Source organism: Entamoeba invadens (assembly GCF_000330505.1).
Source record: "Entamoeba invadens IP1 unplaced genomic scaffold scaff_1105074726103, whole genome shotgun sequence".
NCBI classification, from domain to species: Eukaryota; Evosea; order Mastigamoebida; family Endamoebidae; genus Entamoeba; species Entamoeba invadens.
In genome coordinates, this window is record NW_004443767.1 from 626,965 (window position 1) to 640,194 (window position 13,230).

At 33.3% G+C, this 13,230-nt stretch overlaps 8 protein-coding genes across 8 annotated transcripts; 3 read left to right on the forward strand and 5 right to left on the reverse strand.

Annotated features, from left to right (window-relative positions):
* On the reverse strand, positions 1-442 carry EIN_253150 (hypothetical protein; the record flags this gene model as incomplete). The annotated part of the gene is made up of 1 exon (XM_004261774.1): positions 1-442. A coding segment is annotated over one exon (442 nt), but the record flags the coding sequence as incomplete, so codon positions are not given.
* A 166-nt stretch (positions 443-608) lies between these two features.
* EIN_253160 (hypothetical protein) lies at positions 609-968 on the reverse strand (the record flags this gene model as incomplete). The annotated part of the gene is made up of 1 exon (XM_004261775.1): positions 609-968. The coding sequence occupies one exon, from the start codon at positions 966-968 to the stop codon at positions 609-611; it is 360 nt and encodes a 119-aa protein (XP_004261823.1).
* A 255-nt stretch (positions 969-1,223) lies between these two features.
* Positions 1,224-2,897, reverse strand: EIN_253170 (hypothetical protein; the record flags this gene model as incomplete). Its single annotated transcript, XM_004261776.1, has 1 exon — positions 1,224-2,897. The coding sequence occupies one exon, from the start codon at positions 2,895-2,897 to the stop codon at positions 1,224-1,226; it is 1,674 nt and encodes a 557-aa protein (XP_004261824.1).
* A 2,137-nt stretch (positions 2,898-5,034) lies between these two features.
* Positions 5,035-5,890, reverse strand: EIN_253180 (GTP-binding protein YPTC5, putative; the record flags this gene model as incomplete). The annotated part of the gene is made up of 5 exons (XM_004261777.1): positions 5,035-5,101; positions 5,187-5,544; positions 5,586-5,631; positions 5,701-5,795; positions 5,836-5,890. The coding sequence occupies 5 exons, from the start codon at positions 5,888-5,890 to the stop codon at positions 5,035-5,037; spliced, it is 621 nt and encodes a 206-aa protein (XP_004261825.1).
* Positions 5,891-6,848: 958 nt separating this feature from the next.
* On the forward strand, positions 6,849-7,765 carry EIN_253190 (syntaxin-73, putative; the record flags this gene model as incomplete). The annotated part of the gene is made up of 2 exons (XM_004261778.1): positions 6,849-7,175; positions 7,268-7,765. 2 exons carry the CDS (start codon positions 6,849-6,851, stop codon positions 7,763-7,765), a joined length of 825 nt encoding a protein of 274 aa, XP_004261826.1.
* A 241-nt stretch (positions 7,766-8,006) lies between these two features.
* Positions 8,007-8,390, reverse strand: EIN_253200 (hypothetical protein; the record flags this gene model as incomplete). Its single annotated transcript, XM_004261779.1, has 1 exon — positions 8,007-8,390. One exon carries the CDS (start codon positions 8,388-8,390, stop codon positions 8,007-8,009), a length of 384 nt encoding a protein of 127 aa, XP_004261827.1.
* A 746-nt stretch (positions 8,391-9,136) lies between these two features.
* On the forward strand, positions 9,137-10,216 carry EIN_253210 (hypothetical protein; the record flags this gene model as incomplete). The annotated part of the gene is made up of 1 exon (XM_004261780.1): positions 9,137-10,216. The coding sequence occupies one exon, from the start codon at positions 9,137-9,139 to the stop codon at positions 10,214-10,216; it is 1,080 nt and encodes a 359-aa protein (XP_004261828.1).
* A 261-nt stretch (positions 10,217-10,477) lies between these two features.
* Positions 10,478-13,179, forward strand: EIN_253220 (hypothetical protein; the record flags this gene model as incomplete). Its single annotated transcript, XM_004261781.1, has 2 exons — positions 10,478-11,056; positions 11,110-13,179. 2 exons carry the CDS (start codon positions 10,478-10,480, stop codon positions 13,177-13,179), a joined length of 2,649 nt encoding a protein of 882 aa, XP_004261829.1.
* Positions 13,180-13,230: the final 51 nt, after the last annotated feature.

Consider the following 13,230-nt stretch of genomic DNA (forward strand, 5'->3'; position numbering starts at 1 on the left):
TGCCGTTACCCCCAATGATCGCAAAGACCTTTTTCTTCAATTCCGCACACACTGAAATCGCCATAACGTCACTCTGTATATCGCCGCAAGCGACAATAACAACATCACGGTCCGCAGCAAACCCCCTGAGTAATATTTGGTCGTAGGGTTTTTCACACAACTCAATACAAGCAGTGGGGTTAAGTGCTTTCAGCTGGGTAATTTCATTTTCTCCATTGTTGAACGCGTGAAGGGAGACACTGTCATCTTTATTCATCTCGGGGTAATACATCCGGAGGTTCAAAGAACCAGCCCGAATTAAGTATTCCGAGACAAACGAGAGTGACGGGTGGTTTCCAATTAACAGAAACCGTGTTGTCTGAATTGTTTTATAGTTGTCCTCGCCAATCAACAATTTTGTTCTCACGTCCCAGTCTTGAGGTGGTGCTTTGATATGGCTCATTTCTTCATTTTTAAAGATCTTCCTCTTGTTTTGAAACAAACTATAATTTAATGGTATATTTGTTATAAAATAAACTATAATCGAGTTAATATTATTATAATTATATATCTACTAATATATAGTTAAATTGGTCAAGTAGAATTCAACACTATAAATTAATGAAAAGTTAATTAGTCAATTTGAGAGTGATTTGTTGTTTAGAAACCATTGTTGCATTTGGGTAAGTAGCGGACAAGTCTAGAGTACCGTCTTGTTTCATCTCGATCACCAGAATGACTTTGTCTCCCTTTTTGGGCGAGAAAGGGATTGAGATTTCTGCGTTTCCAACGAGCATATTTGGGTTAGGGATAACAGTGTCTTTGTACATTTCAAAACCAATTGTTTTTTGGTCGTCTTGTGATATTGTAAAAGTGTATCTTTTCTTGGTTGGAAGTTTTGTTCCTTTCTCCACTACCGTTTCAACCATTCGGATCCCAAATAGACTTTTAAACACACAAATACCAAGTGAATACTCAGCCACTGACATGTCACTTTTGATTAAATATTTATTTGAAGTTCTTTATCTTCTATTGTAATTATTTGCCGGAAATGATACTTCGTTATAACATTTTACTATAAATTTATTGATGTAAAGCTATAATATTTATCATATTTTGCACGAACAAAAAATCATTCAAACGAGTTGATATCGTTTACATTCAAATGTTAATAATGTGTTACTAATAACACAAATATAGTAAATTAATAACGAAAGCTCATTCAAGCGTGAACACAAATACAGTTACTCGAAGGTCAACAAAGAGTCTATGAATTGCCCACTAAGTACCAAATGCTCAGTGTTTTTGAACATCATTCCAATTTCTTGTCTAACTCCATCCACAGACCCTTCACTCAAATTATTCATACAGACTTCTACGGTGTCCAAGTTAGCAGGAAGTGCTATGATTCTCCCTTTTGACAAATCATTTGTAATCAAGCAAAGGTATTCCAGTCGTGTTAATCGAGTGATGTCCAATGTATTCAATTTTTCTAAGCCGACAGTTAATTTAGTCACACAATGGGGGAGAGTAGTTCCTAGTATCACACTTTCCTTGTTCACAACAACTTCTTTCCAATGGGCCAAAGGCATTGAATCCAAGAATTGGTTCACCTCAATATATGTCAAACTTTTAGGGAAAAGAGTACCCACGGGAGTATACGGAATAGTCAGTCGTTCCAGTCCCGAGTTGAGTTTAATAGAGACTACTTCTCCTCTCAAAATTACTTCTTTGAGTTGAAGTGGTACTGTGAAATTGGTTGGTGGCTTACTCAAAACAAGTGTTTTGAGTGTCGGGATATCGCGATAACTTTTATCAAAAGAATAAGTCTCCAATCGTTCCAAATGAATTTCGCAGAGATTTTGGACACCAACCATTTTTAGACTATTGAGTAACGTCAGAGATTTGAGTGATATTGGTAGATACGTTTTCTTTGGTAAAACACCGACTGTAAGTTCTTCCAAATGGTCAAATGTTCTAAAGTCGAATTCCGGCTTAGTTTCTTTTTTAATAAAATAAGTGTTTGTATGTCTACCTTCTTTAAATACAAAAGCACTGATTTTTAAAGGGAGAAAATATGAATTAGCGAGTGATGGATAATTTATTAGAGGATCTTTAAAGAAATCAGCGGGTGAATTCTGTTGTAATGGAAACTCGTCATATGAGTTGATGAACTGAGTTGTAAAGTTCCAACGCTTGACACCGAACATTAAAGTCGGGTACTTATTAATAAGAGTTGAGACTTCAATTTCGGTGTGGTTGATATTTAACAGTATCACAACATGAACACCTTTTTGTATTAATTGTCTGTACACTTCATAGTACGTTTCCCATGATATGTTCTGTTTTCGCAAATACTCTTCTTTGTGTGTTTCAACAACAATCAACGTTTTCAGACGTTTAAATTGAAGAACGATGTCAGACATTAAGGTTTGTGGAATGCGACACACCTCCATTTTCTCGGCAGTTTCATTAAATTTAGTAAATGAAAGAATTTCAAAGTTGGCGTTAACTATTTTTGTGTAGATCACTGAATTGATACTAAAGTATTGACTCAATGTTTTTGTGTATGACAAAACCACTTGGTCACACATGGACATTTGGTCATCACGACAATTAACCAATTGTGTTGGTGTTAACAACAGTGTTTGTAAATTGGGAAACAGTTTTTTGAGTAAATCGATGAATGCTTGTATTTTTGAACGTTTGAATGTAGTTGCCATTGCGTTGTATTTATCGTTTGTCATGTTGTGTGGTGGGTGATATACAAAGTCTTGAAAATCGACTAATGGATTGGTCCGCAGAGAAAACGCGGCAGTCCCACACTTTTTGGATACAGTGATGAAGGTTTCAAGACTGCGGAGATCAGAGATATATAATAACACATTCATCATAAAGGGAAGTTCGAGAGACGACATTCAAATTAATTATTTCAGTTTGAAATTTTGGATTGAGTAGTTGTAGGGACAAATTGGTTTTATCACTAACAAAATAAATGTTTAAAAATGGTAAAGAAGTGTGAAATTCACACAAATATACAAAGTAGTTTATTTTTAGAGTTTTTTATTTGAAATAAAACAAAATAAGACTGATATGGTATTACCGTTTCAATCAAAACTTATTGTACAGGCAGTGAAGTGAAGGTATAAATTTTCAATTAAATACTAAATTTAAGGGTTTTCTTATCACGAAATATTTTATTTTGATTGGCTGAAATTGTCATTCTCAATAAAACCCTTATTTAACAAGCCGAATTTGTCCTTATTATTATAATAATTATTGACATTTTGATTATCTTGTTACCATATTGTTTGTTTGGAAATTATATTTTATAGTTATTTTAATCATTTAAAAACTATAGAAAAACAACAATCACACATAAACCAAGAAGCGAATAAACCAATAAAAAACCATCACTTAACTAAACTTGGCAACAAAGCAAACTTCACAAATCCTGCTTCATCACAACTCAAACAGATGATAAGTGTGTTTATTTTTTGCCAGCTAGCCCAATAGCCAATAACCACACTCACAACTTATCATTAATTAAAGATCTTAAAGATGATGTAATAAAATTTAATATTTGAATATTTATGTAATAAGTGGATAAACAATGAAAAAATAACAATAACAAACGTAGAATATGACACCAAAAATATTTAATCTTTGTTTTCTTTTTTAACAAGAGTTAATGCTTGGTGTTTGCCTTTTTCTCCTTTCGACTTCAATTTATTTTTTAAGTTCGTTCAATTTTATTTTTCAACTTATTTTTTCAGCAAAGTCGAATTTAAAAATAATCTAAAAATGGGTCTAAATTTTTTCAAAATATTTTTTTTAGTTTTATTGACCAAAAATTTAAACCCGAAAAAACAGTAAAAATATGACGTAAAATTGTTGTATTATTCTCAAAACCCTTTTATTTAGTATTCAATTGAAAATTTATACCTTCACTTCACTGCCTGTAGAGTTGATGGAAAAAAGTCCGGCTCGATAAAAAAGTATGGCTCTTTATTTAACTATAGTAAAATATAATATTGTTAATTATAAATGAAAAACATTTTGTTTTTTCGAAAAAAACAAAATATTAAAAATAAATTAATTAAAAAGATAAAACTATAAAATTATATATGGAAAAAGAAACTGAACTCGTGATGAATGAATTTGTTATTTTGAAAAACAAAGTTGATATTTTAAATACAAAAACTGAAATTGAATTGCAAAGTGCTCAATTCTTTTTACTAAATCAAAAACAAATGAATTACTACAGTGAATTGATTGAAAAAAGAAAAATTCACGTAAACTACATACTTTTGTTACTCAAAGGGATGGAGCACAAACCAATCGATTGGTTAACAACATTCAGTCGATTCTACACAATGCACAATAAAAAAATATTTTTGCATTTCGAGGCAGCGGGTTTGTTACAGCAACCGATTCCAATTGTCAAAATATCGTTTATGTGGGTCCACAAAATGCCGTGGAAATTAAAAAAGTAATTGTCGCTCCTTCAGTGCCTCAAACAGTAAAAACCAGTAAAACCTTTCATATAAATGAACCAAAATGTTAAAAAAGACTGAGAACCAACACAGGAAGTTCCTAAACTGCGTTTGTGTTAAGTACAATTTCGGGATTTGAGGACTAAAAAAGCATGTCTCGATATCTTAATTGAATTGTTCGTTCGGCTCGTTTGTAATTTGAATTTTAATAATAATAAAAAAACAAAATACAAATAGTTGTTTATTATAAAAATAGTTTATCTTATCGAGCCGGACTTTTTTCCACCAACTCTAATTCAAATTACAATAACATTTGTAAAACAATTTCAATAGCATTTTTCTTTAAAAAAAAACTCTTGGCAATTTGTCTGAAATTTTATTGTTTTTTTTAAATAACTTTCTTTTTATTACTCAAATTATATTTTTATTTAAAAAACAATTAAAATCATAGTTGAATTATATTCAAAACAACCCCATATATCAATATATTATAATATTTATATTATAATTTATACTAGTTATTAAACCAAGATTTCACCAGGAAAAGATAAATTCAAATTCAGCAGCACCCACTTTCTTTCTTTGGAGGAGGGGTGTTTTCAATGTTGATTGACCCCGAAGGAGCGCTATTAGTGAATATCGCAACACCGTTATAATAATATATTAATTATTAAATAATAGTATAATAAAAATACAAAAGAAGAAACAAACGTGGTCACTTCTTTCATTGATTGAACAACCTTTGTGGCGACATCTAAGAATGCTTGGTCGACTCTAAGGCCTGTCTTTGCAGATGTTTCATAATAAGGAATAGCTCCATTGTTTTCACACCATTGTTTGACTGCGTTGACGTTGACTGTGTGTTTTGATGGGTCTTCATCCATCTTATTAATCAATACAACAAACGGAAAGTCTTTTGGATTGGTGACATTAGCCCCATTTAAAAACTCCTTTTTCCAAGTGTCGAGGGACTTGAATGATTGTTCGTTTGTGACGTCGAGGACCAACAAACAACAGTCGCTACCTCTATAGAATGCTGCGCCAAAACTCATAAATTTCTCATGTCCAGCTATTCATTAAAAAGTGTTACAATTGATTTCTTCAACAAACCCGTGTCCCAAATTTGAAGAGTCACTGCAGTACCATTAATAGATACCTTATTATTAGTTTTATACTATTAATCTATTGATATTATTAGTTACTAGTAACTACCTATTCCTCAAACCTCTTTTGTTAAAAAGTCTGCTCCAATGGTCGCCTTGTATTGGGCAGTAAAAGTTTTTTCGATGAATTGATTCATCAAGCTTGACTTGCCGACACCTATCAAGTCAATGTATTGTTTCGTATGAAAAAAACAAACCAGAATCACCAATCAAAATCATTTTCAATAAAACCTTCTTATGCTTGGTGGACATGTTTAATTATACAGTTCTTTTTGCAGTTCATATCTTCTTTTCATTTTCTTTTTGCAACTTCCATTGTGAATACTATTCTTTTAATTCTTTTGACAACTACTGAAGTCGGTTTTGCTCACAATAGTCTTGCCAGAACGGGACTAAAGAAAACATTCTGTTTTCTTTTATTCTATTTTTTAAAACAAGTCCAACGATTAACTATATGTAAATATATATTTTTATTATTTTATCAATTTGGTTGAAAAAAGAATGGTTGAATAAAGTTAAATAATAACTTATTTTATTAATAACATCTAGTTCAATACTGACCAATCATTTAATTCTTCCAAAAAAACAAAAATAACAATAATAACATTTTAATAACATTTTTGATGATTTATTGGTTATTAGAAATTTAAAAAGTTGATAAAGTAAATACAAGGAATGCCCTCAATAATAGTATTGTTGATGTAAAATACATTTTTTAGCAAAACAACACAATTGACTTAATTTATTTGGCCCAATTATTTTTATTTCCAAAAATGTATTAAAATAAAATGTATTATTAAAATATTATAATATTACTAATATAATATAATAATATTGACACTAAAAAATATTTTTGTGTTTAAAGAAAAATTCCATTTATTCAGGTTTCAAAATTTTTTAAAAAAGGAGCATTTGAGTATTCAACTTGTTTTTTACTAGAAGTATTAGTAAGTCAAAGAATAAATATAAAATTATTAAAAAAAGCTTTAAATAGAGTACTAACCCGAAATACGAGAAATGAATTACTCTTTACAAACTCGGGAAATGAATATAAAAATAGATTGTTTTACCTCCCTCATAATTACATAGAAACTCGTGTAAAAAAGAGTCCTATAACTCCCGAATATTAGAGATACAATACAATAAAACAACCGTCTCTAAGCACTCAAAGAAAAAAACTGGAAGACGAACTTTAAATTTTCATATCCGAATGAACGCGTTGACCAGGAAATTGACTTTCATTGCACAAGACTGTGGGTTCACGTACGAAGAACTGAAGAGTGAAGAAGAAAAGACTTCCGAGGAGCAAGAGGAACAAACTGAGTTTGGCAAGCGCCGTCATGAGTTAAAAAAGAAAATCACCGACGTCAAAACGAACATTGAAAAACGCGCTGACATGGAGAAACTTCCCGACGTTGATAAAGTTGAAGTTGTGAAAGTATCCACTGAGATTCGTAAAGGGATGAAAGAGGTAATAGCAGGAGCCGAAGATTTAAAAACGTATCATGAGAGTGATGTCTACAAAAACAGGAAAAAAGTTTGTTTTTGTATCAGAAGTGTATTACTAGTAATAAAACTATTGCCAAATTGGTTACTTTATTCAATGATTTAATATAATTAACTCAATAGAAAGACCCAAAAATTCGAGAGAGACTTGGCATTGAAGAAGAATCACTCAAATGCATTCAACAACATATCGAACAATTACAAGCAATGGATAGAGAAAGAAGTGGAATGGGTGACGTTCAGAAAGGAATGCCTACAGTCAATGGCCTCGATAAATATAAAACAGATGAACTGCCAGATATCGAAGACGACGAAAGGTTTAAACAGATGAAAGAAAATGATAAAGAAATCGACGAAAAACTCGACAAAATCGCGGAGGGCGTCAAGGACGTCAAAAACATCGCAAAAAATATCAACGAAAAAATCGACGTTCAAAAAGATAAGCTCGACACTTTGGAAGACAAAGTCGATAACGCCAATGAACGACTCGACTTAACAAATGAAAAAATTAAAGGGGTTCTCGCTAAGGTTAGGGGCCCCGACAAAATGTTATTGACAATCATGGGTGTCTGTCTCTTCATCGGTGTGGGTAGTATAATTGCTATGATCTTCATCAAGTGATCTTGTTTGGTGTTTTTTAGGTTTCCTTCATTTCGTTTCGACAACACAGATGTCATTGAACAGATTAAGTTGGTTATATTTGAAGTATATTGAAGTGATTGAGGATATTAATGAGAAACACCTCGTTAATTAATATCTAATACTTAATATTAAATATATATACTATTAATATATAGTATATTATAGTATATTATATAGTATATTATATAGTATTGGAAATAACAAATCGAATGTATTTAAATTAGAGGACATCTTTGGAGCATGACTTCTTAATTGCACTTTTGAGGACTCGAGCCATTGTTATGGTCTGTTTTGTATCTTCAGGTCGCTCCCAAGTGATTTCGAGTTCGATTTGATCTGCTTGTTTGTTCAAGCAAAACATTCTATTAGTGTTATTCTCCAAAAATTCCCATCTAATTACTTTGTTTGTGTTACTCTCGACTATTTTAAACTTGTACTCGAAAGGTAAGGTGTGGACTATTGCAGTCACTTTCCATATATTGTTTTCATAGGGAACCAAATCAATACCACCATTCCAATTTCCAAGCTCTGGGATATTCCCTACAACTTGTACTTTTTGGCCATATTCTGTTTTGTAGTTGATTGTAAAAGTAATCAAGACCATTTAATGATTGAATTTTTTAGTGCTTTTATTGACGCTTTTTGGGTTGCAAACTATTTTATAGTTTTTGAATATTTGAAGAACAGATTTTCGAGTTGTTTGTTTAAATAAGTAAAATGTTCTGTGTTAATCGGGAAAATGGTAACTACCACTCGTCGAGTCACTCGATGAGAAAAAGAAGGTCTTTGACGTTCCACTCTTTTGGTAAAAATTGTTGTGAGCAACAAACTGCTTTTTTTCTCTTTTTAACAGTCATTTTACTTCTAATAAAGAGGGGTTTTCCCTTTCAAAACAAGAGGTAAAAAGGACGTTGAAATGCTGACAAATAATAATCATTGAACACCTTTGCACTTAAAAATGTACAAATAGGGTTTCCTAAAATAACATTTTGTGGGAAAATTGTTTTACCTCTGTTTGTATTGTAAAAAAACGGGGAGTTGAGTTGTCTCCAATTTTTTGGGATATTGTTAAAAATGTAATTTTTTCCGCCTCTTCTTCGTCGTAGAAAAAATCAAACAAGTTACACACAAGTAATTTCATGGAGAAACAACTCAATTTTTTTTCCTACCATTTATATAATATATTTATTATTAAATAACTATACCGAATCCAAAAAAATAATCACAAGAAAAAAACAAGAATTAATCATACTAATAGTTACATTTTACTAAATTTTAATTAAAAGTTGGACGTATAAATACAAAACCGAAATAATTCAGATGGAACACCGAAATGGAAGACAAACCAAAATGTGTGGAAAATGTTATACACGAAGGAAGAAAAGCGACGAGAACATGAAACCAAGAAACGTTGCACTGGATATGACGAAACAATTAAAACACCTCAAAATGTGTGTTGACAACTATCGGATTCTTGGCGATGATAAATCAAAGCCGTTTCACGACAAATTTGATTTACTTAAGATCGCGAAAGTGGCCGCAACGAAGGAAGGGCTTGAACGAGAGAGAAAGCAATTTCTGCAAATGTTTGATGATTTGGACATTCAGAAATTTCTTGACGATGTGGAGAATGATCCACAACAGATCCAGGATTTGGCCTTCTTCAAAAACAAATTCCAGGATTTGTTATTAGATATCCCTGAACCCCAACCTATTTTGACGTGTAATAACACCACCACTATAACGGACATTGAAAATCAACAAGACACACATCAACCAATTAACATCTTTGAGAAGAGAGAGGAGAAGAAACAAGAGGAGCAAAGTGAGAGTACAATTTTAGAGGTCTTTGACAATTCAAAAATGGAAGAAGAAGCACTTCCACAACCAACTAACGATTGGGAATTAAAAGAAGAGAAGCTAATGAGTTCGTCGTCTTTGTCAACAAATTCTCCAGAACAATCTCCACGTCGAGAGAAGCAACATGACCACACACCATCTTTCAATCTTAACGAGAACGAACCGTGCAATGACTTTTCGTTGAACGAAGAGTCTTTGGAAGAGCACAAAGAAGGGTCCGAATCATCGAAAGAGCCTTCAGAAGTCGAAAACATTGAATCAATATTTGGACGCTCGAAAGATAGTACAAGACCATCTTTAGAGATAATTACTGAGGATAACATCACCGAGATCATTCAAGACGCTCCACCCGAAGTCACTGAGAAAAAACCTTTGAAATTATTAAATACAAACATACCCGTCATTAAGAAGAGCTCACAGAAAACAAAGAAAAGTCTTGAGAAAAAAGGTGACGATTGTATTGACGTTGATTTTGTAACAATGAGAACTTCCGAGGACACTGTTTCGCCAGAAGAAGTCTTGTCTCAAGAGTGTGTCGAGTTCTTTAGACGTGTAATTAGTCAGTTGTGATATAGGTGTTGGTTCTAGTTTATTTATAGTTTGTATATACTATTGCAACAAATAATTAACGAGTTAATATTATTTTTTTATTGTTTTTTGCACATTAAATACATTAATTATTAACGCTCTTATTTATTAATTTTAGTTTGAGAAAAGCTCGTTAATTAAATTATAATGAAAATGTTCTGATATATAAACTAGAGTTTTGAATTAAAACTATTAGTTCATTAATAGACTATTTAAAGGAGAGAAAAAGAACTAGGAATAGGAATGGAAGAATTGGTACAATACATCCAAATTGCTTTTGGACCAGGGTCATCTCCAGAAATGAAAACACAAGCGAGCGCGGGGTTGGCTGCGTTCTTAAAGAAACCCGAGTCATTCAACTTTTTTCAATCACTTATGATGACACCAAGGAATGACCCACTCTTCATCGAAAAAGTGAACTATGGTGCTATGATTCTGCAAAAGAAATTGATGTATAACTACTCCAACATACCAAAAGAGCTCTTGCCACAGATCAAAGAATTTGTTTTTGCTAAAATTGTCGAGTTCAAGAATGAGAAATTGTTGGTCAAACAGATATCACTTTCTATTGTTGCATTTGCTTTACAGGACATCACGTGGAACAATTTTGTGTTAGGGATATTAGAAAAGATTCCCGTGTCACAGGAGAACAACTCGTTGTTACTCACTTTATTCACCGAAGTTGCTATTGCAGGAGAGAAAATGGATTTGATAGATACTTCAATGAGAGCAAAATTTGCAGAGGTCATCAACCAGACGGCACCATCCATATTCGACTTTGTTGTGAACGTTTGTTCGCAAAATGTCGCACTGACTCCAATTGTTTGTTACTATAAAATATAATATCTTTTAAATGAAAAATGTTCATTGCATAGGCTGGTGCATGTGTAGTCGAGTGGATCAATAGTACCAATTTATCATTAGAAGTCTTCCAGAAAAGTACATTGATTGGATTTTTCTTGAAGCAGTTAGGATCTCCATATTCGGACATATCATCAAGTGTTATTGAGGCTTTTCTCAAGAAGTTGACAGAGAAGAATTCACGACTTCCAAACGACCAAGAGAAGGCGATAATAATGAATTTGGCTATTGGGGTAATGCAAGAATTTGTGAAGTATACCCCTATGATCACACAAAACCCATTGCCGTGCTTCTTCCAGATATCAGAGTTGTTTGCTATGGACCTGCTGCAGTACGTCAAGTCTCAATATGCTCCATTAATCAATGAACATCTGAATCAACTTGTATTAGCAGCAGACACTGTTGACGAAGACGTCGTCCGAAGCGTCAGTGACGCTTCAATTGCATTATTACAAGCTCCAAGCACCCGGCGAGCCAAAGAGTCTGCTTTGTTATACGAATTTTTGACTGATTTTGCACGCAAAATGTTCCAAAAAGTCGTGACAATCCATTTGGACACACGTGGCTTGAACGGTGAGGAATTGGTTGATTTCTTAGTTCTTCGTAAAAATGTCCCATATGTTGTGTTACGGCGATGCGTTGATACATTGAGCAATATAGCTTCGATAGATATCTTAATACAATTGTGGGGGGTTAACACGAATAAAGAACCTATTATAGCAGCATTGGATGCGTGTAGTGAAGATTTGGTGATGTCTCCTGGTACGTCCCGACTCATCCAATTGTTTTCTGTTGGTATTCAGTATGTTGCACAACAACCTGAAATCCCAGTGCTCTTTACAAGAAGTCTTATTATAGCAATTGGGAAGTACGCGAGGTTCTTTGGTGAGGAATGTCCACAAGTTGTTCCGGACTGCGTTGAGTTTCTCATGAAATACGTTGGACACCCGATCTTGGGAAAGAAGGTGGCGGGTGCATTAATGCGGCTATCACATGGCTGTCCTGTCTGTATGGCAAGCAAAGTTGGGGTATTGAAAACGGTGTATGACAGTGTTGTGCAGTCAGTTGTGCAAGGCAAATTAAAAGGGAATGAGAAACAATTTTCAAAATTGATCAACACGTTCTGTAATGTTATTGGGTCTGATAGTACACATGAGCTGTTACAACAAGTATTTACCGTCCCAGCTAATGTAGTGAGGAAGAGTGTTATTGCAAAGAGTGTGAATAATGAAACGATGACAGGACTGTGGTTGATGGGTGTGATATTTAGTGGACTGAACCGGTCGAAATTCCGAATGGAAATCGCCGCTGTTATTTTGGAATTACAAGTCCCCGAGGTTTTACATGGACTTTTGGAGTTGTTGGTTAACATTAAGAATGAGGGAGGGATCGACGAGTGTTGTGATGTCATTGGAGGAATGTATTTGGTTATTCAGGCGCATGCACAACCATTTTTGATTAACTCACTTCAGATCATTGGGAAAGGATATTCGTTCACAAAAAGCGCAAGCTTCATATTGTGTTTGTCGAAGATCATAGATGCAGTGTATTCGACACAAATGCTTAGAGATACACTTTTGAAAAATTCAGTGCCAATTTTAGACCAAGCGATGAAAAGTGCAAATAGTGTGTCGAATGATCTTATTGAATATATTGCAGCTTGCTTTGGAACTATGACGATTCCTAAAGAGATATTTGAAGGAGTTTTTAAATGGCACGTGACAATGTTAATCACTCCAGAACAACGGGCGTATCACGCGTTGTGTATCAACTTAGTAAGAATTATTAATAATAAAGAAGTCACGGCAGCAGTCGTTCAACCAGAAGTATTACTATCTTGTCTCGAGAGCGTTGTCCATTTATACACTAAGGAAAGAGAAAAAGAGTGCAGCTTAGTCTTAAGAGAACTCTACGCTATTGACTCTGTTTCATTCTGCAATAACATGCAATTGATATTTCAAAATAAGTATACCACTGTTCCTAATGGGTTTAGACAGTCATTTATGCCTAACAACAGACTACCAAAGTCGGCGTTCAACAAGCTTATCGAGGACTTGTTTTTCATATTGAAAGAGACGGCTTGACATTAATTTACTATTGATTATAATTATTTTAATCTATAATTTAATATATAT